Genomic DNA, 21,268 nt, shown 5'->3' with positions numbered 1-21,268 from the left:
CAAGTGCTAACCATTTGCCAAGTACCGAGGCCAAGTCAGAAGCCTCGAAAACTCTGCCACCGGCTTCAAAATAACTGCACCATCTTAGAACTCGGAAGACGTCCAGATAAATTCCATGTAAAATTAGAGCTATTTCATGATAATGATAACCGTGACCTGTCTTAGGGCTAGATTATGAAGTCATTTCTATCATCGTTATGCTCATGTTTTGCGCGAGTGTTCAGTCGTTTAAGACAATGTCAGCCAACCACAACGAAACCAAGACTACAGAGATAGGATAGTAAAGGTTGTTCATATCTTTCATCTAAAACTACACCAAACGCTTAATGACCGTCCCGGGCCACCTTTATTGCACAATGTCTATAGTTTGCCTTATCATGAGGATCAGGTCCTTCTGTCCCAGGTACCCTACACCAAATCTCTAAATCAGAGGGGCATCCAAACCCCAAAGCAGACCTTCCCAGTCCATTCCATCAAGATCAATCATTGATCCAAGCTCGTCCCAGGCTTGAGAAGAAGGACCACCATCATTGGGCGTCGCCCCGGTTGGGATCGGTGCAGCTGAGCTGGGTGTAAGAGGAAGATTCGTCTCCTGCACAGCCGGCCTCACTGGAAGTTGACCTCGCTCTTCGTCCACACATAGCGATACCTTGTGCTTTCTCATAACCTGCTTCAACAAGTCCTGTATTCGGGCCGTCGGCTTGGAGTGCTCCTTTGCAATGTCTAGGATCTTCCATGCCTCCACCAGCTGTTGCCGCCTCGCCTCCTTTTCCTGTGCGGTTGTTCCCAGGCAGAAGTCGAGGATAAGTATAATGGTAGCTAGAAAGACGCTGTGTAATACCAGTGTCGTTCTGAGTCGCGTGGAGGTGAATGCAACGTTCTCCTTATCAAGGAGATGCTCTGCGTGAAGAATGATTTGAGCTGCGTTTAGGCAGACGTTTCGTGAGTGGGCATAACGGGGCTCGATGGAACCACGGGCCAGATATGGAAGATGGAGCCTGCACCGCTGACCCTGAACGAACAACTTCATGATGTGCCGTTGTATGATAATCGCCGGTGACCGTCGAATGTCGTTGGGGGGTAGCTTTGTTAGTTCTTCGCTTTCCATGACCAAGAAAGGAGGGATTTCCCTTATGAATTGATCGATTGCAGCATCCAGCTCGAGAACAAGGTCGTATGTCATGGTTTCCGAGGCAGCTGAAGAGAGTGGCATTCGGTCCGTGAACTTGCGAGTTAATTCGGCCAGCCGAATTCGCTGCAGGAAATAAGACATGCTCGTCGATTCAGTCAAGGGTTTCCCCGGCTCGTCGCCGTCGACAAGGTCCTCATCATTAAGATTACGAGGTTTCCTCACAGCCATGTGCTGTGGGTTTATTAGATAGGTACCCTCGTGGGGGCCTGGGAATCGAGCCAACATGCTAGTTATACGTTAGACTTGTGATCAACAAACGAGACAGACGATGTGGTAAACTTACCAATCTAACCCAACGAGGTACCACCAGACTCGCCGAGCAGCTTCAGCCCTTATCCCAGTAAAGGCCTTTGGGTGACCTGTAGTTGAGGTGAGGGGATGATCGAGGCGATGAAGACCCAGTTCACGGGAGATACATATGGCTTGAAACAGATAGGTTCGAGCCCGAGTGGAGATGCCCTCGATGTTTAGCAAGACAAAGCTCACAATGATGAGACCCTGTGCACTCTCCAATTCGATCTGCATATTTCTCTGAGCCACATCAAAGACATCCATGGTTCCTTTGAGCCAGATGATTGCCTGAGCATTTGCCTCTGCAGCGTCGGTGAATAGCTTTGCCGTCTCATTGTCCGCTTGCGTCCAAGAGTACGTGACGTTGGCGCAAACCGCGAGGAGCAGAACCACAGAGCACAAAGGCACCTGTGTTCCCTGATCCAGGGTGTCGTAAACCTCATCCACGAGGTTGCACAGAGAAGGGTTATGCACAATGTGGTGCATGTAAGTGATACCTGTTGTGTACTTTTCCACCAGCATTCTGGTTTCTTCTCTAGTGGGTAGCCATACACACTTGGTTGGTTCCACGGAAAGGAAACCAGATGGGATGCTTGAATTTTGAAAGATATAACATGATGATTGCGTGATCATGCGTATAGGACAGGTGCGAAAGACGATCTTGTCACCTAATACGGTTTCCTGTTATCGTGTTAGCATTTAGGAAACATGACAAAGACTTGCAGACTAACAGATGTCTTTGGACCAAGACATGTCCTATCCAGCCAGAGAGCATCGTCCGTCAAATTTTGAACATTGAGAGGCAATGCCAGTTGCGAGTCCTGTTGTGGCCGGGGTGGAGCATCTGCCTCTGAAATAGGCGGTAAGACTGAAGACGACTGGGTCTCAGATGCAGGCTGTTTATTCTGCTGTGCAAGCAGCGCCTCCAACTTTTCCAGACGGCTCAGAATATCTGTCTCCTTCTCCTTCTCACCGGCACCGGCCGCCGTCTTCTTGGCAATCGGTCTCTGGGCCGGGGCCGAAGCGCGGGGTGGATCTTGGGGTTCCCGGCAGGGAACTCCGCGGCTGGTGCAATTTGAGCAGGGAAAGTCACGACTGCACCGCAGCTTGCGCACGCGACAAAAGTGGCACGAAACAGGCCGCTGGCGAGGCTGCCGGCCCATGTCTGTGGTGGTCTCTCGGAGGGTACCTTACTGATAGCTGTAACTGGTTGGGTGAGAGAGAGGAAGGAATTGTGTTAATGAACGGGACGGAAGTTGAATGTCCGCGGACTTTCCGCCCGGAGTTTCCGCGGGCCCGACCCCGGATCGGGGATATCAAGATGCACAGGACCAACACGTCCGCGCATGTCTCGCTGATTTCAACCTTGTCTAATCAGAAGGGTTGGCTTCAGATGGGTCTTGTGGAGCAATTGCTTATAGATTTACTCATCGGGCGGCAGGAATCCTCGCTCTTTTGCTGTCAGCATGGTCACAACCTGCTCATCTGCCCCCTTTGATGACTCTGAATCCTGGCAACCAGCATCACATCGGGCTCAGTTTGGCGTTAGCGGATTTAAGAGAATTTCCCGTTGGGTAGGCGAGTGTGACAAGGGTGTCGGGAGCTGCATTGATGTGCTTTTGAGACTCACTAGTTTCTGCGCGGATACATTTAATAAAGCTTACCCCGTCTCTCCAACTCCTGTCTTGGTATGCAGTCTCTTGCTCAGCTACGACAACTTCTCCGGTAATCGGCCGTGAGCATACACGGCTTTTCTTTCACCTTCGTTGGCACGACTCAGAGAAACCACCAATTTGGTCAACCTCCAACTCTTCAACAACATGGGTCACATCGATATCGAAGAGCAACTGGCCGGTGCAGCTACCCCAGCACCGGTACTCAATGACGATGAGAAATATGAGAAGGATCTTGAAGATGGATCAACCTCAGTTGATCTCGAGGAACTTGCTCCTCGTGACCCCAACATTGTTGACTGGGACGGCCCCGATGATCCAGCCAATCCCCAAAACTGGTCGGCAAAGAAGAAGACAATAACTGTTGTGCTTGTCTCGTCCATCACATTTGTCACGTAGGTATCCTCGAGACAAACAACTAAGGGCCACCCCCTCTAACTATCCGTAGACCGTTGGCTTCGTCTATTTTCGCGCCAAGTATTGATCAAGTGATGAGAGAGTTCCACTCAACAAATCAGCAACTGGCGTCGTTTATCGTCTCCGTTTACCTTCTTGGGTACTGTTTCGGTCCATTGGTTGTTGCGCCCTTGTCTGAGATGTATGGTCGCCTTCCGCTTTATAACATTTGCAACGTTCTCTTTGTCGTCTTTAACATTGCTTGCGCCAAGGCTCCCAACTTGGCGGGCCTGATTATTTTCCGACTCCTCGCAGGTCTCGCTGGTTGCTGCCCGCTCACACTTGGAGCTGGAACACTGGCCGATATGATCTCTAAGGAGAAGCGTGGAGCTGCCATGTCCTCGTGGGTTTTGGGACCTCTCCTGGGACCTGTCGTTGGACCGATTGGTGAGTATATCTTGAAGCTATACCAAAGTGACTGTGAAAGCTGACAAGAATAGCTGGCGGATATTTGTCCGAGGCTAAAGGTTGGCGTTGGTCGTTCTGGGTGGTGGCTATGGTGGTAAGTTGACTGTGGGCTCGACCAAACTAAAGCTAACATGTCCAACAGAGCGGCGCGATTGCACTGGCAAGCTTTATCTTCATGCGAGAGACATACGCCTATGCCCTGCTAGAGAAAAAGACTAAGAAGCTTCGAAAGGAGACCGGCAACCCTAAGCTCAGGTCTGCTCTGGACAAGGGAACTACAACCAAGGAGCTGTTCAGCTTGGCCATGGTTCGCCCAACCAAGATGCTGCTCTTCTCGCCCATCGTCTTTCTCCTCTCGCTGTACATGGCCATCATCTACGGATACCTGTATCTCATCTTTACTGCCATGCCCATGATCTTTGAGGGGCAATATGGCTTCTCGAGCGGATCCGTTGGCCTCACCTACTGCGGTATTGGCGTTGGTTCCTTGATAGGTCTTGCTATTGCAGGAGCCACATCTGATCCTCTCGTGAGATATCTCACCAAGAAGAATGGTGGAGAGTCCAAGCCAGAGTACCGACTCCCGGTCATGACTGGAGCATGTGTCCTGATCCCGGCTGGCCTGTTCCTTTTCGGATGGTCTGCTGAGAACAACAACCATTGGATTCTTCCTATCATCGGAACTGGTTTCTTGGGCACTGGCATGGTTGCCGTATTTGTAGGTCTCCCCGAACTAGTTGCGCTTGCAAATGTAACTGACTTCTTCGATAGATGTGCATCTCAGTCTACCTGGTCGATGCGTACCTGGAGTATGCTGCATCCGCCATAGCTGCCAGCACCGTGTTCCGCTCACTGGTGGGAGCACTGCTGCCCTTGGCTGGTCGAAAGATGTACGACACGCTGGGTCTCGGATGGGGTACATCGCTGCTTGCCTTCATCGCAGTGGCGGCGATTCCAGTGCCGCTGATCTTTATCAAGTATGGTGAGAAAATTCGAAGTCGGAATCTGTTTGATGTCGAGTTTTGAGTTAGGATAAAAGTCAAGTGATTTAAGGATGGAACCGGATCTTATCGCATGGATGTTGCAAGGTACGGGACGTATGTAGGACCCAGGTACAAGGATCAAATAGAGGATTGCGGCAGGAGGATAGAATAATCTCCAATCTGGCATATATATATAAAGACATAATAAATGGGTATAGGAACAAAATAGAGGACCCTCCTCCAACTCCCATCACCCAGAGATCGTTATCAATGATGGACTTGTCAATGGCGATGCTGATTGTCTTGTCAGCTCAGATCAGAAGCTCCAGCCAATAACCAAGGCCTTGATTCTTCTTAGCGAGGTTTTCCGGAATGTCGGATCCACATAACGTAAGGCGAGCCAATCAAGCTACCACCCGTCCAGCCGAACCTCTCCCGGACAGCGGGCACGGTCGTACGATTGCAGGATGCTCGAATTCTTTCCTCAATAAACCCATCCTTCTTTGCGAACCTCTCGAACTACCTCTCCTCCCCGACCCGCCCACGACGTCAATTGAGCTCCCTCCGCCTCGTCTCTCCGTCTGTCCTCCGTCCCTCGATCGAATTCGCCCACCATGCTGCGCACCCCGGCCTCCAACCTGCTGCGCAAGAGCCTGGTGCGCAGCTCGCCCGCCCTGGCCTCCCGAGCTGCGTCGACTCACGCCATCTCCAACCCGACCCTCGCCAACATCGAGAAGCGATGGGAGGGCATGCCTCTCCAGGAGCAGGCCGACCTCTGGATGGCTCTGCGTGACCGCATGCAGGTCAACTGGAAGGACCTGACTCTCCAGGAGAAGAAGGCTGGTGCGTACAATTGTCTTGCCTCCTCCACCACGAAAATACCTCCCGCGTAGCCGAGCCGCTGTGGTCATCATCACCACCAACCACAACCACAAGCCAAACCACCACAGTCCATCAATCAGCCTCGTCATTCATCAATTCACACCACAACTCCGTCCATTTCACACTTCAGCCTTGCATCTGATTCTCCGAGAGCCTCAATTGCATCATGTAGACCCAATTTCCTCAATTCGCGGCCCTGATTGGTGGGCCTCGGCTCTGAGCCATGGCTGACAAGCCATCAAACAGCGCATCCCCTGCCTTGATGCTGCGTCACGTTCAGAAAACTAACTCAAACTGTCTCAATAGCCTACTGGATCGCCTTCGGCCCTCACGGTCCCCGCGCCGTTGACCCCCCCGGTACCAACGCCCGTGTCGCTTGGGGTGTCGTCGCTGGTCTCGCCGTCAGCGTCGGTCTGTTTGGCCTCATCCGCCTTGCTGCCAAGCCCGTTCCCTACACCATGTCCCAGGAGTACCAGGAGGAGAGCAACGAGTTCCTCAAGGTGAGCTTGGTTCCCATCCTTCCCTCGCAGAGCACCACTGACAGCTGTCCCCTCGCAGAACCAAAAATCCGACCCCTTCACTGGTATCACCTCTCCTGGCTATGCCGGCAAGGGCATGGTCCAGTCTCCTCCCAAGGGCAGCTCCTAAATTCAATACACACCGTCTTTTCTTTTGTGCTAGAAGTTGGGGTGACTCCATGGAGACGTCATAGTGTGTAAAGCGGCCTCGGGGCAGGGCGTGACTGGGGGTTTCGAGGTCGCTCCAGAGTTGATATCAAATCATCTTGGTGTAAATACTGTACTACAACAACGGAACCCGAGTCGAGTCATTTGTTTGAACATGTTTGCTTGTCTCTCGATCCGCCTGGAGAGCATACACCAGCGTTTCCAAGCCAGTTGTTACCCAAATAATTCCCACCCAAACAATCATGCAGTTGCTCCAATACTCCCTGTGCATTATACATTTGATCAACAGGGATCTTATCCCCCACTCTGCCCAGCTTCCCGGTATCTCTCAAAGGTATCACTTGGCTGCGTCTTGGGGTTCAACTCTTCCTCTTCCATCTTCCTGTCCACTTCAAATCTGCCGTCCTTGCCCCAGTATGCTGGTTTCTCCGTTCCCTTGACGCTCGCCTCGGTGATAAGTACGTAGGGCATAGGGGCGTCAAACATGGGCTCTGCCAAAACCCGTTCCATCTCCATCTTGAGTCCTCGAGCACCCGTTTCTGAAGCAGCAGCCCTTTCAGCAATTGCATACAGGGCCTTCTCTGTAAAGAATAGCCGAGAAGGGTATGTCTCAAAGAGAGCTGTGTACTGGGCAACGAGACTATTCTTGGGCTCAGTCAAGATGCGGAAGAGGTCATCCTTGGACAGAGGACTAAGAGCACAGATGTTGTGTAGTCGTCCAATCAGCTCTGGAATGAAGCCAAAGCTTTGGAGGTCGGCCGGAGTGGTGAGATCGAGTGGGGTAAAAGTAGGAGCCGATTGGGGGTTGTGATGAGGGAGGTGAGTGTATGTCTCAGCCGGGAGAACCTGCTTGCTCCCAGACATGGTTGAGCGGCCACGGAGCTCTCCTCCAAAACCCATGGACGGCCTCGCGACTCTCCTTAAAACAGCCTTGTCCAATCCAACAAAGGCGCCGCAGAATACAAAGAGGATGTTTGTTGTATCAATGGTATACTGGTCGACTTTGCCACCGGGCGGGGCTGCCTGAGGGGCAGAGGAAGAGGGCCCGGATGCATTATAGTTGGTTGTAATGGGTGGTGTTGACCGAGAAGAGCGATTGTCCTTAACATTGATGGTGACCTTGGTTCCTTCAACAAGCTTCAACAGCGCCTGCTGGACTCCTTCGCCCCCAACATCTCGACCGGTTGTAGTCTCGCGTCTCGCTATCTTGTCGAATTCGTCCAGAACAACAATGCCGTGCTCTGTCGCCTTGATGTCATAGTTGGCTTCGATGAGGAGTCGCTCGATACAGGTCTCGACGTCTTGTCCGATATATCCAGCTTGTGTAAAGGAGTTACAGTCGCAGATAGAGAAGGGAACATTGATCTTTTTGCTAAGTGTTCTGGGCATGGTGAGTATGGGCAACGAGACATAGGAACCATGGCAACGTACTCTAGGATATAGGTCTTACCAACACCAGTTGGACCTATCAAGAGAAGATTACTCTTGTCGATCTTGACATGCTCGGGGATGCTGAGGTCCTCGGCAGCATAGAGATGATCCATGGGATCCTCGTCATACTCGTGATTGTCATGAAGACCACGAACCGACTCATTGTGGCCCGGGAACTCATCTTGTAGAGCATCAGTGTCTCTGCGCTCAGGCATAGGACCATGCACACGCTGACCTTCGACGGGGTGCATCTCGCGGCGTTTCTGATGCAGCTCCCTGTCTCTAGCAAACCTCTGACGCATCATCTTGTCACGCCGATTCCTATCCTCATGTTCATGTTGATGTCGCCTTCGTAGGTTCTGGTAATGATTGAATATGGTCGCACAGATTGTCTTCTTCGCTCGGTCCTGGCCAACAACATAGTCGTCCACACGCTTCTTCAGGTCCCGTGGGTAGAACTGCGGGACGCCGAAGCTGGCCTTGTTGAACATGGGGCCACGCCCCGGATCGACTGACGGGTCATAGGTACTGTTGAAACCCGAGTTGAAGTCGGCATTTCGCCTCGATACGGCGAGGGGGATCGATACAGATAGACGTCGACAGCGCGAGGAAGGATTGTAGGATGGCGGTCGGGACACGGCGATGGGCAGCGGTCGCAGGAGAGGAATGGAGACGGAGCGGAGACCACGACGGGTCGCAGGAAGTGCCCTTACGAAGGGCGTCATTGTTGTATATGCCCGAATCACATAATAAGGGCGATTCCAAGCAGAGAGTCAGGAGACAGTCGACCGAGATGACCGTGTGTCTGGGCCGACGATGACGGGATGCGGGGGGTCGGAGACGGCTGGACACGGTCGAGCGGTAGAGCCGAAAGCTGGAAGTTTATCGCATCATCAATTGGCAACAGAGATGAAGCTTTGTACGAGGGCAATCCCGGCAATATACAATAGGTACAGAGTTGACTTGGAGATGACAATGAGTGATGAATTACGCGATGTCTTCTTTGGATGATCCGGAACTGTCCAGCCGGAGGTTCTAGTCAGCCGCAAGCAGCAACTTCCGCTATCGGTGCGACAGTTCAGAGGCCGAGGACGCAGGCATCTGCAGGCGACTCACAGCCACTAAAAGCTCCGAGTTGCAGCTCGTCCCACTAGAGAAGCCGACTGGGGAATCAGATAAGGACGCCCGCCTAAGCACCCCCGACTGTACTACCGGACGACCATCAATCCTTCCCGTGCTGCACAATGATTCCGACAAAACCTCATCATGGCACGGCAAACCCGAGTGGCGGGATGGCGAGAACTTCACCGGGCCCGCTCTCCCACTCCCTCAACCACAACGCGAGCGTCTCAAGGTGCACAGCGGCCACACGCCTTCCACATACGGCACAGCGTACAGGATACGTACCCTGGCCGTTGGGAAACCCACCCCATCCGCGACGTCATCTCAACTTATCGATAAAGCTGCCTGAGGATCAGGTCAGTCAAGCGAAGTGTGCAGCGCCAGGTTAAGGGAGCTAGTAGACGAGGTTGACAAGGTCTGAGATATCGCCATTGTTTTTTTTCTTCGCCACAACCTCGACCTGTTCAGTTCATCTGGACTCGGCGATATTAAAATTCTCATTCCTGAAGTGCAATTGCTCTTTCTCCCTCCGTTGCAGCTGCCCTCTCGAGTCTGGATTGCGACACGTCGACTTTGTCTCACCTGAAGCTCAACAATTGCCTGAAGCTCAGCTCGCAACACCACATCTACCTACTACCCCGCCCACGACTCCCTCCAGCACCTTCATCCTCCCACACGCGTCGTATCCTTCCTTCACTGAGCGTTACAATGGCTGCAATCGTCGAAAATTCGTCCAATTCCCTGGACCCCAACAATACCAATGGTGCTGCGGATGGCATTCCCAATGATGGTACAGGTTAGTAGTTGGTCCTGACATGTGATGATCTGATGGTCAAAGGGGACCCATATTGACGATAGCTTTAGGTGTTGTCAAGCTCGACCCCTGGCTGTCCCCTTTCAGCGACGCTCTGAAGAGACGATTTTCAAAGACCCAAGATTGGATCAAGACCATTAACGACAATGAGGGTGGTCTCGAGAAGTTCAGCAGGGTAAGCTTTGCCTTTCAGCACCCTGGCCCTGGTACTGATGCAAAAGAATCTAGGGCACCGAAAAGTTTGGATTGAACGTCGATGCCAACAACAACATTATCTATCGCGAATGGGCACCCAATGCCACCGAGGCATACCTAATTGGAGACTTCAGTAAGCCTGCCGCTTTCCAGCTTCCCCCTTCAAGCTCTTACACTGGTGTTAGACAACTGGGATCGTACCTCCCATCCCATGAAGAAGGGACCCTTTGGTGTCTTCGAGATCACTATCCCAGCCAAGGATGGTCAGGCTGCCATTCCTCACAACTCCAAGATCAAGGTATGCTGCATTTCTAGTTAATTGTCAATTGGTCTGTCCCATATACTGACACTGCCTCAAGATCTCCCTCACTCTGCCCAATGGCGAGCGTGCCGATCGACTCCCCGCATGGATCAAGTACGTGACACAGGACCTGAATGTGTCGCCCGCCTATGACGCCCGCTTCTGGAACCCCCCCGCCTCCGAGACGTACAAGTTTAAGCATGCGCGACCCAAGAAGCCCGAAAGCGCTCGTGTGTACGAGGCCCATGTTGGTATCTCCAGCCCCGACCAGCGGGTTGCAAGCTACAAGGAGTTTACCCAAAATATGCTACCCAGGATCAAAGATCTTGGCTACAATGTGATCCAATTGATGGCTGTCATGGAGCATGCCTACTACGCCAGTTTTGGGTATCAGGTCAACAACTTCTTCGCGGCGAGCAGTCGATATGGCCCTCCCGAGGACCTCAAGGAGCTCATTGACACTGCGCATAGCATGGGCATCGTCGTACTCCTTGACGTCGTCCACAGCCATGCGTCCAAGAACGTCCTCGATGGCCTCAACGAGTTTGATGGCACTGACCACCAGTACTTCCACGGGGGCGGCAAGGGTCGCCATGATCAATGGGATAGCCGACTCTTCAATTATGGCCACCATGAGGTGATGCGATTCCTTCTGAGCAACTTGCGCTTCTGGATGGACGAGTACCAGTTTGATGGATTCCGATTTGACGGAGTCACTAGCATGCTTTACGTCCACCATGGCATGGGAACGTATGTTGCTTCTACTAATGAACCCTTTTTATGATTGAATACTGACCGAAATAGGGGCTTCTCCGGAGGTTACCACGAGTACTTTGGTGCAGATGTCGATGAGGAGGCTGTCGTCTATCTCATGCTGGCGAATGAGATGCTTCATCTTCTTTACCCAGATGTCATCACCGTTGCCGAGGATGTTTCGGGCATGCCTGCTCTCTGTCTGCCACTATCACTCGGAGGCGTTGGCTTTGACTATCGTCTCGCCATGGCCATTCCTGATATGTGGATCAAGATCCTGAAGGAGCTCAAGGACGATGACTGGGACATTGGCAACATCTGCCACACCTTGACAAACCGACGTCACGGTGAGAAGACGATCGCATATGCCGAGAGTCACGACCAAGCGTAAGCTCATAACCCGGCCCTTCTCAGTGCCAGTTACTAACTGTCGCAGGCTTGTTGGTGACAAGACGCTCATGATGCATCTCTGTGATGCCGAGATGTACACCAACATGTCGACATTGTCGCCTCTGACCCCAGTCATTGATCGGGGTATGGCACTCCACAAGATGATCCGCCTTCTCACACATGGCCTGGGAGGTGAGGGTTACCTCAACTTCGAAGGTAATGAGTTTGGCCATCCTGAGTGGCTTGACTTCCCCCGAGAGGGCAACAACAACTCGTTCTGGTATGCTCGACGACAGCTCAACCTTACGGAGGACCCTCTGTTGCGATATCAGTTCCTCAACAACTTTGACAAGCAGATGAACAACAGCGAGGCCAAGTACGGATGGCTCCACGCACCGCAGGCGTACATCTCACTGAAGAATGAGAATGACAAGGTGATTGTGTTTGAGCGTGCCGGCCTGGTATTCGTCTTCAACTTCCACCCGACCAACAGTTTCAGTGACTACCGGATCGGCATCGATGTTGCTGGAACATATAGAGTAGTTCTCAACACGGACAGCAAGGATGTTGGCGGATTCGGCCGCATCGACGAGGGCACAAGGTTCTTTACAACCGCCATGGAATGGAACAACAGGAAGAACTGGACACACGTGTACATTCCTTGCCGAACTGCTCTGGTAAGAAACCCCGTCCCACATGAGATGTTGAAATCACTAACTCGGGCATAGGTCCTGGCGCTTGAGTCGACGATTTCTCAGAACCCCTAGGGCTCGCCTTGAAAGACAAGAGACGGGAGTGAAGTCGAGGATACCTAGAAACAGTACTGAAGCTACTAGAAACTCTATGGTTTGGTGATTCTCTTCTTTGGCGGAGACATGATGGACCTTGACGAGGTGAACAGTTAATTGCGGTGGGGCACTCACTAATATGACGTCTATTTTCGTTCCTTTCTGCCTTGCAGACATACAATATTTGAGTAATAAAAGAAGGCAATTGATACCTATGAACTAGTGCCGTATTGAAATGAGAATTGGAGTGATTCGAATGAGAACCTCACACCTGGCTGTCGCAATGCTGTTAGATATTGCGGTGGTAGACTTTTGGAGGTTGATGGCGGTGGCGCATCGGGATCTGGCCCATAGCTTCTGCGGGCCTGGCTCTGGGCATTGCTCGGACTTTTCGGCTCGGGCGTTCGGGATAGCAAGGGGAGAAAGACCATCAAGTGAGAGCGACCACAGGAGGAAACAGTCGGATGCGTTTTAATTAAAACAACCATGGGTATCACAGCATTGATATACTGTAACGTCGAGGTAAACGAACTTCAATTGAATATTCACTGCTGTAAAAGGCTCCCACTCGAAGCTCGACGATAACCATATATCGGTCTGAGTGCTCATGAGCCGGGGCAGATTTTTGGCACGGGCATGGGGAAGGGAGAGGGGCCGACGAGGGAAAAAAAGTTGGAACAGAACCTGGCAAATCTCATCAGCAAAAAATAACTGGATCCCAACATCCCCTGGGTGCCCCAGCTTCATTCAATTGCCCCCTATGATTGGGCGTGATGAGGGGTCTTTCGGCGTGGGATGCGAGCTGAGACCAATAGGGGCAAGGGAAGGGGATGCATGGGAGATGGAGATCCCTGATCTGTCTTTGTTGCCCGGGGGCAAACTGGAGAAACAGCTTTGCTTGTCTGCTTGTTGAAAGAGCGCACGCATGCATCTTGGGCAATTGGACGTCAGGGTACTCCGTGCACTCGGAAACTGTGATACACTGTACATCGATAGCCGCAACTCGCTGTAGAGGTTCCGGCTGTAGCCAGGACTGGATGCTGCTTGTGCTTGGGCTTGGCTCAGACACTCTCTCACACCCATCTTCTTCCTTCCCTCCATCTCGCAGCCACAGCCAGGTCAATGCTACTTTCCCCGCTCTATTGCTGTGCTCTCCCGTCCTGGAGAGATGCATAGCATCACCTGGGGGCATTGCTGGCTTCGCTGCGAGATCAATGATGCGGTTGATCTCATCTTTATTAGCCGTTGTGAGGAGGGGTACTTTTGCTTGCCTCAATCCATCCCCAGCTTTTTATCGTCTGTCCCCTGTAATTCGGTCCCGTCGATTGAAATCTTACCCTCTGTAATATACTGCCTGCTGGCTTGGGCTTCAGCAATTGATCCCCCAAGAATTGCTCCGCTGTCGCTCCCGCAGTCTCTCACAGCCGGCTGTTGGCTTGCTCTGGGCTGGTCCGGAGCTGGGTGGCTCTGAGTGGCTCCCTGACGAGGCAACCACTGGGTCGCGAATAATCCCGCCGCGTCGTCCCGGTAAATTGCCGGCATCGCAGCTTCTCAGGTGGGGCAGAGCGTAATTTCGGGACTAGTGCCACACGTGACCTGCCGCAAAGCTCTAACCGACGAGAAGTCGTCCCCGAGCAAAACTGCTCACCTCCGTAAAAGTTCTCCCTCAGCTTCAACCAACCTCTCTCCACTCCCATCTCTGATCGCTCTTTGTCATCTGGCAAGATGTTCAAGAGGTGAGTATCGAACCCGAGAACGACTGTCGACATGTTTTCGACGACGTTCCCGCTCCAATTGAGGCCCAATTGAGCTGACCAACGTGTTTTTCCCTCGGCAGCGGCATTTCCTCCTTCGCCCGCGCGGCTCGCCCGGCCGTCCTCCCTCGACGTGCCCTCCGACCTTCCTCTTTCCGACTCCCCATCAGCAGCCGATGGGCGAGCACTGCGAGCGTCGGCAGCGGCAAGATTCACCAGGTGAGTTCGAGCTCGTCCCCGATTCCGGTCGCCCGGCTACACTCAATTCAATGGAACCCCGTGCTAACCCGACTGCCCGCAGGTCATCGGTGCCGTCGTCGACGGTCAGTCAATCATCCACGACAGGCTCTCTGCCAGCCTGCCACGACCCGACAAACACTTTACTGACTAGTTTGCAGTCAAGTTCGATGGCGCTAAGCTCCCCGCCATTCTCAACTCTCTTGAGACTCAGAACAATGGCCAGAAGCTCGTGCTCGAGGTTTCCGTATGTATCAACTCAATTGCCTCGTCTGGCTCATCAATTCTAACAGCCAACAGCAACATCTGGGTGAGAACGTCGTCCGATGCATTGCCATGGACGGTACCGAGGGTCTCGTCCGAGGTGCTCCCGCTGTCGACACCGGTGCTCCCATCACCATCCCCGTCGGTCCCCAGACCCTCGGCCGTATCATGAACGTCACTGGTGACCCCATTGACGAGCGTGGTCCCATCAAGTCTGACAAGCGCCTGCCCATTCACCAAGAAGCCCCCGAGTTCGTCGAGCAGTCCACCTCCGCTGAGATTCTCGTCACTGGTATCAAGGTCGTCGATCTTCTTGCCCCCTACGCCCGTGGTGGAAAGATTGGTCTCTTCGGTGGTGCCGGTGTCGGCAAGACTGTCTTCATTCAGGAGCTCATCAACAACATCGCCAAGGCTCACGGTGGTTACTCCGTCTTCACTGGTGTCGGTGAGCGAACCCGTGAGGGTAACGATCTGTACCACGAAATGCAGGAGACCTCCGTCATTCAGCTCGACGGTGAATCCAAGGTCGCCCTGGTCTTCGGTCAGATGAACGAGCCCCCAGGTGCCCGTGCCCGTGTCGCCCTTACTGGGTGAGTATAGTTCCTTCCCTTTGTACAACACCTTCCCCAATACCCGGAGATCCGCCGTTTATACACCATAATTTCTACGCACTACGCCGTTTGGACGTCTGGCTAACGCCATCTTTTGCACAGGTTGACTGTAGCTGAATATTTCCGTGATGAGGAGGGTCAGGATGGTGAGTTATTTCGAGAGCCGAGCAGCCAGACTTTGATACTGACGATTCCCAGTGCTGCTCTTCATTGACAACATTTTCCGATTCACCCAGGCCGGTTCCGAGGTGTCTGCCCTTCTGGGCCGTATCCCCTCTGCCGTCGGTTACCAGCCCACTCTTGCCGTCGACATGGGTGGTATGCAGGAGCGTATCACCACCACCAAGAAGGGTTCCATTACTTCCGTCCAGGCCGTCTACGTCCCTGCTGACGATTTGACTGATCCTGCCCCCGCCACCACCTTCGCTCACTTGGACGCCACCACTGTCTTGTCCCGTGGTATCTCCGAGTTGGGTATCTACCCCGCTGTCGACCCTCTCGACTCCAAGTCCCGTATGCTCGACCCCCGAGTTGTCGGTCAGGACCACTACGACACCGCTACCCGCGTCCAGCAGATCCTCCAGGAGTACAAGTCTCTCCAGGATATCATTGCCATTCTTGGTATGGACGAGTTGTCGGAGGCTGACAAGCTTACCGTCGAGCGTGCCCGTAAGATCCAGCGTTTCCTGAGCCAGCCCTTCACTGTCGCCCAGGTTTTCACTGGTATTGAGGGTGCTCTGGTCGACCTCAAGGAGACCATCAACTCCTTCAAGGCCATCCTTAACGGTGAGGGCGACAGCCTTCCCGAGGGTGCCTTCTACATGGTCGGTGACTTCGCCTCGGCCAAGGCCAAGGGTGAGAAGATTCTGGCTGAGCTGGAGAACAACTAAGGGGCTTGAGTATTGAGAGTTAATGCCGCGGGAGACGGGAGGAGAGAGAAATCGGGCCTATGTATAGAGAAGAGGAACAAGGCCCGGGGAGGTTTCTCATAAGCTCCATCAAGTCTCTTTTGTGAGCTGTGTACCAAGAAATCAACAAAATTCCTCTTGTAGCCATATCAAGCTTTCTTTTTTGACGTGATCGTTCCAATATCTTGTGAAGTATCGTGCCATTGTCTAAGAAATCTGTGCCTCACTATTCTATCGTTCCAACTCCTAGTATTATTGTCTTGCTCGGATTGTTCTCCTAACATGTCAAGGGTGGCAGTTGGTTTGCGTCAGAAGTGAATTGTTGCTCTTTCCCTTGAGTATAGTACGGTCAAGTCTTAATATATTTAATAAGTTCTAAAAAATATACAAGAGTCTCTTAAATATTATATTGTTTTATAGTAATTGTTATAAATTGATAACTTATATATACAAGGAGTTAGGTAACTCTCTTCATCCTGTAGCATCTCGTTTGGACCTACCTCACGTCCAAGGCCCTCGCGCCGTCGCACGCCCTCACAAGCTGTTGCAAGCCGCCTTTGAATGCCATCGCAAGCTGTTGTAGGCTAGATGTAAGCCTCAGGCATTACAATCAGCATGGCTGGCCCTTGACAACGGCGCTGCCGTTGGTAACTTCCCTGGTCTCTGATAAAGCGTTCCTTAATATACCAAATGTAGCGCTGTCTAACTAATTCTGACATATTCATAGACCATGGTTAAAGCGAGGTATAGTTAATTCTGCAACATACGGTTTAACAACTCTGGAACTCGTTATTTCATCCGAGAACTCGTATCACTATATTGGCCGAATAGGGTATAACATTTTCTACACTCCCATGGTGAGCATTGGTAGAAGCGATTGAAGAAGGTAGATGAGTAGGGATGGCATGCCATGTAGCCAGTTCTTCCATTTGTAACAACATCAACTATCTCGAAAGGTAGAGAGACTTCTCGAGTCTCTTGGGTATTCAAAAACCATTTGTAAAGTATTCCACATGTCCACGTCACTGATTCACCACCCGTGCGACCTGCAGTATATCACGGACGTCCGTTTACCATATCTCGCCAAACCAAAACGCCTGATAGCCTGAACACGACGTAACGCTGTCCCATCACTCCTTTGCTCTAATGCGAGCATTCCTCAGAGGCCAACAACTCTAGGCAGACCCTTTCAATCTGCAGGCTTCCACAGCTTGGGATCATTTCTCCACTCATCGAGTGTGTTGTCTTTCCTAGGATCCAGGAGAACAAGCTTTTTCTCTGAAGGTGTCCATTCAACTCGCCGCCCCTCGTCGTCCAGGAACGTAATGGCCGCCGTAGGATCTATGCGGAGGTTGGTAGGCGTGCTGGGCACCCAATTGGGATTCTCAAACAATACTCTTGCAATCCCCATGTCTGTGTCGACTAGGCGGGCCATCTGCGGCACTACCAGGAGATGCTGCCACTCCGGTCCGAGGTACTCGCAAAGATCGTTTAGGGAGCGGTCGCCAACATTCTCGAGCCACCAGACGACTTTAGTAAGCTTGAGGAAGGCAGCGTAGTAGGCGAGGATGACGAGGGCTCGGGGACGTCGCTCACGGGCGAGTTGGATGAAATGACGAGGGACGAAGGTGAACCAGGTGATGATGCGTAATACCATGACGGGGCTGATACCGTCGTTCATATTGTGATAGAGAGAACCCAGGTACTTGAGCGTCTCGTAGTAAGTGTCGACGTCAGTAAAATCTGGGTCGTCGGCCTTGATTGAGGTAACCATGAAGAGGAGGTTGTTGGGGATTGCACCGGTGGCCTTTTCGAGGTCTATTGGCGGGCGAGAGAAGAGGGCGTAGAGACCAGAGTCAAAGAGTCTCTCGACGCCCATCAGGTCTATGACAAGACCGATGCCGCGCCAGACAATCATCCAGTCGATAATATATAGTTCTTTCGAGTCATCATCTCGGAAGGTCTGAGAGGAGAGGGCAGTTAGGAGGAGGGAGTTGGCGATGAGGGCGGGATATGTCTCTGGCCGAGCCTGCTCAACAGCACGACGATAGCCTTCAAAAGAGCGAGCTCGATACGCGAGGGCGCGGGAAGGGTCACACTCCTGGTTGAGGCTTTGCATGTGAAGGCTGGCAAGGGCGAAGAGGGAGTCCATGAGAAAGGGATTCTCAAAGGCGACCTGCACCATGCGAGTCTTGAGGATCTCGCTGACGGGGTTGAAGCGGCCATCATCGATGGAGAATGAGGCACTAGTTGCGCTGGTATAGAACCATAGGAGCTTCATGTCGGCAGTGTCCATTTGTCCAGAACGGAAGAGTGGTTGTGATACCAGGGGCCCAGTCTCCTCGACCATGTCATCACCTGATGATATAGAGACGATATCCGGTGATACAGCACGCTGAGTGGCAGATGAGACACTTGAGGCCGAAGGAGAGGTTGGAGGTTCATTGTTTGAGCTTGAAGATGAGGCTGGAGGATGGGGATAGACGCAATCAGCCTTGCGTAGCCGGCACGAGCGACAGACTGGCCTGGCTTCGTCGCATTTCACTTTTCGCTTTTTACAGTTTTTGCACCCTGTCCGAGACTTTTTGTGAGGGCGTTTGGAGTGATAGGGTTTATCCCCGGAGCCCAGTTGTGTTGCTGACTCTGGTAGAGGTTGTGACTGAGGTTGTTCGGATGTCTGAGCTTCTTGAGAAGCCGGGGCTAAGGTTGAAGTATCCATGGTTGATGGGGGCTATATCATGGCCAAGAGAAAGAGAGCCTGAGGAGAGAATGAGGCAGCGAGACAAGACGCGAAGAGCGAAGCGATACGGCAACGACACTCGGGCTGTCCCAATTACATGGGATAATATGAGGCAGATGCGAGAGAGAGAAAGGGAAAGAGTCCCGGTTGATACAGGGGATGCCCCGGCTGATGACAAGGCGCAGAGGAAACGACAACGGCCCCCGCGTGCCTTAGTCGAGCAACGCTTAGACGATGAACTAGGGCTGTGAGTGGGCGGTAGCGAGCGGCTGATGGGAGTCTATGATGACGATAACGAAGTCCAAAGAAAGGCCCGCATCCGACGGTGGTCGGGATCGGCAGGCTTAAGCGCGGCGGCTCGGACCCCGGAGGAACGTTGAAAGCCGGGGTTATGAAACGGCCAATGGGCATGGGGTAGACAAACGTTCAGGGACGGGAAACCTTGAAGAATATAGACTTATTAAATGAAGTAAAGGAAGTTGAGTAAGAAGCCAAGATTCGAGAACATGAGGAAAACCATAACGTAGGGTCTAGCCAATCACACAGAGACTAGGATTCCCCCTCTCTCTCCCTTAAAACGTCAGCCTGAGTGAGAGGAGGGGTGGTGGCCGCGCCGTTGCATTACGCAACAGACGGATCAAACGACAAATACAAAAATCACGAAAAGAGCGAAAAAGGGCTTCGGTTAGAATAAGCCAAGCCTTTAGAGTCAGGGTCAAGCTCCTGAGCCTTACGACTGCCCTGCTTGATCATTACGCAACCCTCAGCCCAGTTTGTGGGGAATCCCTCGTGTCTCCCCCTTGAAAGGTGATGGTGATGACAGGGGACGGGGCGCAGCAGCGGGTTTTTAAATAACCTTGTGTGAGATGGATAACCAAAATCCTATTGTGAGGCTGGAGCCTGTTTGGTGTCATGGATTAGATGAAGGCCGCGTATTGAAGAGCCACTCTTGCAGCACTCTACTTGACCACTTGAGATACAGGCAGGGCAACCGACGAGTCTGTGAAGCAACCAACTGTTTCCGCCTGATATCTTCTCTAGGGCCCGTTGCGTTTTCCGATTGGCCACTACAAGTTACCGAGTACGTTTGAGTTGCCTTTGTCTTTTAGTGAGTCTGGGGAAACTCTTCAAGGGAGCATTCATGGTCTCGAGGTTACAGTCAACAGGGTATCCAATGGCATGTGAAAGAGCCCTGCTGAACATGGTCATTCGAGTCAGAGCTGGATCGAACGCTGGGGACGGGATCGTATGGCTACCTAGGATAATGACGACTGGTAATGCCATAATGAACAGTGCCGCCTCCCCTCTGCTGAGGAGGCCACGATTGCCACGATTTGAAAGTGAAGCGAAAGCGCAAGCGCAAGCGAAAGGACTTGGGAAAGGACTTGACATGTTGAAGGAGTTGCAGACTTGCGGTACTTGTAGAGGAAGGCAGCCAGAACGCAGTGAAAGGCTTGTAGTTTCTCTGCAGTTGGAACGGCATTGGCCTGGGCTCTCATCAACGTGCCGACACTAAGACATCTGTCTCCTGGTAATCGCTCTATAGGAGGTCGATAACCTAATAGATACGAACAGAGAAAAGAACAACTGCGTTGCTGCAGCTAATCCTTACCAAGCAGACAGGAGAGCCTCCAAAAGGGATGGGAGTCTGGCAGCCAGGATAGCAGGAGGAAGGACGGAAGAGCCAACCTAGCTCATCTCTTTCTTACCAAGAGCTCAACTTCCCATCTATCAACTAGAGCATCCTCCAGGCATCATCTCAGAAGACATGTACGCTGTTGTCTCATCGCCAAGCCTCAGCTCAGTTCGACATACACAGCAGTGTCTCATCACTGATGAGCTTCCAACATCAGGTACGCACTTATCGATGAGCTGGGTGGATCTTGGATGAAGAATCCGCTAATCTACTGAGCGCAAATCTATGGTAAAGGCGTGTGCGGTACAGACAAGTGTCATCCATCTGAGAAGTGAAGCCTCGGGGAGATGGAGTCGGGTTCTTTTTTTTCCCCTTTTAGGTTTCCTTGATACCGTGACGTTCACGTAGGGTTAACAAAAGGAAAAATGGGTTTTTAGGTTTCCGATCCTTCGCCCCTCGACTACCATGACTTCAGAACTCTAGATCATGCATTTGTTGGGGAACGGGTCTTCCCAGCAGAAGTGGCCGCGAGAGAGGGAATCGTCGAATGGCTTGGGTCTTGGCAGTAGATGGAATGGTACAATGGGGAACTGTATTGTAGAGTAGACTCCACCCAAGACTCTTCACTTCCCTCTCGATAAACAAACAATCATTGCATTACGGTTTTTGCTTCACTTTGCTCCATTGTCTTGACTACCTAGCTTCAAGAGTCGACGGGAGTTTGTTGCTTTTCACGAATCGGCATGCATCCCG

General features: G+C 52.2%; 7 protein-coding genes across 7 annotated transcripts; 4 read left to right on the top strand and 3 right to left on the bottom strand.

The window, feature by feature from the left end:
* Nucleotides 1–421: 421 nt before the first annotated feature.
* NECHADRAFT_47519 (uncharacterized protein) lies at nt 422–2,646 on the bottom strand (the record flags this gene model as incomplete). Its single annotated transcript, XM_003048236.1, has 3 exons — nt 422–1,418; nt 1,476–2,164; nt 2,215–2,646. The coding sequence occupies 3 exons, from the start codon at nt 2,644–2,646 to the stop codon at nt 422–424; spliced, it is 2,118 nt and encodes a 705-aa protein (XP_003048282.1).
* A 657-nt stretch (nt 2,647–3,303) lies between these two features.
* NECHADRAFT_47622 (uncharacterized protein) lies at nt 3,304–5,046 on the top strand (the record flags this gene model as incomplete). Its single annotated transcript, XM_003048437.1, has 5 exons — nt 3,304–3,551; nt 3,605–3,999; nt 4,053–4,114; nt 4,163–4,738; nt 4,792–5,046. The coding sequence occupies 5 exons, from the start codon at nt 3,304–3,306 to the stop codon at nt 5,044–5,046; spliced, it is 1,536 nt and encodes a 511-aa protein (XP_003048483.1).
* Nucleotides 5,047–5,617: 571 nt separating this feature from the next.
* On the top strand, nt 5,618–6,533 carry NECHADRAFT_47779 (uncharacterized protein; the record flags this gene model as incomplete). The annotated part of the gene is made up of 3 exons (XM_003048436.1): nt 5,618–5,846; nt 6,192–6,394; nt 6,444–6,533. The coding sequence occupies 3 exons, from the start codon at nt 5,618–5,620 to the stop codon at nt 6,531–6,533; spliced, it is 522 nt and encodes a 173-aa protein (XP_003048482.1).
* Nucleotides 6,534–6,865: 332 nt separating this feature from the next.
* Nucleotides 6,866–8,727, bottom strand: NECHADRAFT_47433 (uncharacterized protein; the record flags this gene model as incomplete). Its single annotated transcript, XM_003048235.1, has 2 exons — nt 6,866–7,952; nt 8,003–8,727. The coding sequence occupies 2 exons, from the start codon at nt 8,725–8,727 to the stop codon at nt 6,866–6,868; spliced, it is 1,812 nt and encodes a 603-aa protein (XP_003048281.1).
* Nucleotides 8,728–9,577: 850 nt separating this feature from the next.
* Nucleotides 9,578–12,582, top strand: NECHADRAFT_63014 (glycoside hydrolase family 13). The gene is made up of 8 exons (XM_003048435.1): nt 9,578–9,920; nt 9,989–10,113; nt 10,167–10,266; nt 10,319–10,431; nt 10,493–11,184; nt 11,239–11,574; nt 11,624–12,254; nt 12,306–12,582. Exons 1-8 carry the CDS (start codon nt 9,833–9,835, stop codon nt 12,342–12,344), a joined length of 2,124 nt encoding a protein of 707 aa, XP_003048481.1. The 5' UTR covers nt 9,578–9,832; the 3' UTR covers nt 12,345–12,582.
* A 1,440-nt stretch (nt 12,583–14,022) lies between these two features.
* NECHADRAFT_63013 (uncharacterized protein) lies at nt 14,023–16,306 on the top strand. The gene is made up of 7 exons (XM_003048434.1): nt 14,023–14,101; nt 14,203–14,338; nt 14,421–14,442; nt 14,518–14,603; nt 14,657–15,210; nt 15,334–15,377; nt 15,430–16,306. Exons 1-7 carry the CDS (start codon nt 14,091–14,093, stop codon nt 16,119–16,121), a joined length of 1,545 nt encoding a protein of 514 aa, XP_003048480.1. The 5' UTR covers nt 14,023–14,090; the 3' UTR covers nt 16,122–16,306.
* Nucleotides 16,307–17,328: 1,022 nt separating this feature from the next.
* On the bottom strand, nt 17,329–18,858 carry NECHADRAFT_47731 (uncharacterized protein; the record flags this gene model as incomplete). The annotated part of the gene is made up of 1 exon (XM_003048234.1): nt 17,329–18,858. The coding sequence occupies one exon, from the start codon at nt 18,856–18,858 to the stop codon at nt 17,329–17,331; it is 1,530 nt and encodes a 509-aa protein (XP_003048280.1).
* Between the last annotated feature and the right edge of the window lie 2,410 nt (nt 18,859–21,268).

This window comes from Fusarium vanettenii, assembly GCF_000151355.1.
Source record: "Fusarium vanettenii 77-13-4 chromosome 8 genomic scaffold NECHAsca_11_chr8_3_0, whole genome shotgun sequence".
In the NCBI taxonomy this organism is placed as follows: Eukaryota; Fungi; Ascomycota; class Sordariomycetes; order Hypocreales; family Nectriaceae; genus Fusarium; species Fusarium vanettenii.
The sequence above is the reverse complement of the archived record's forward strand: the minus strand, read 5'-3'. Positions and strand labels throughout refer to the sequence as shown.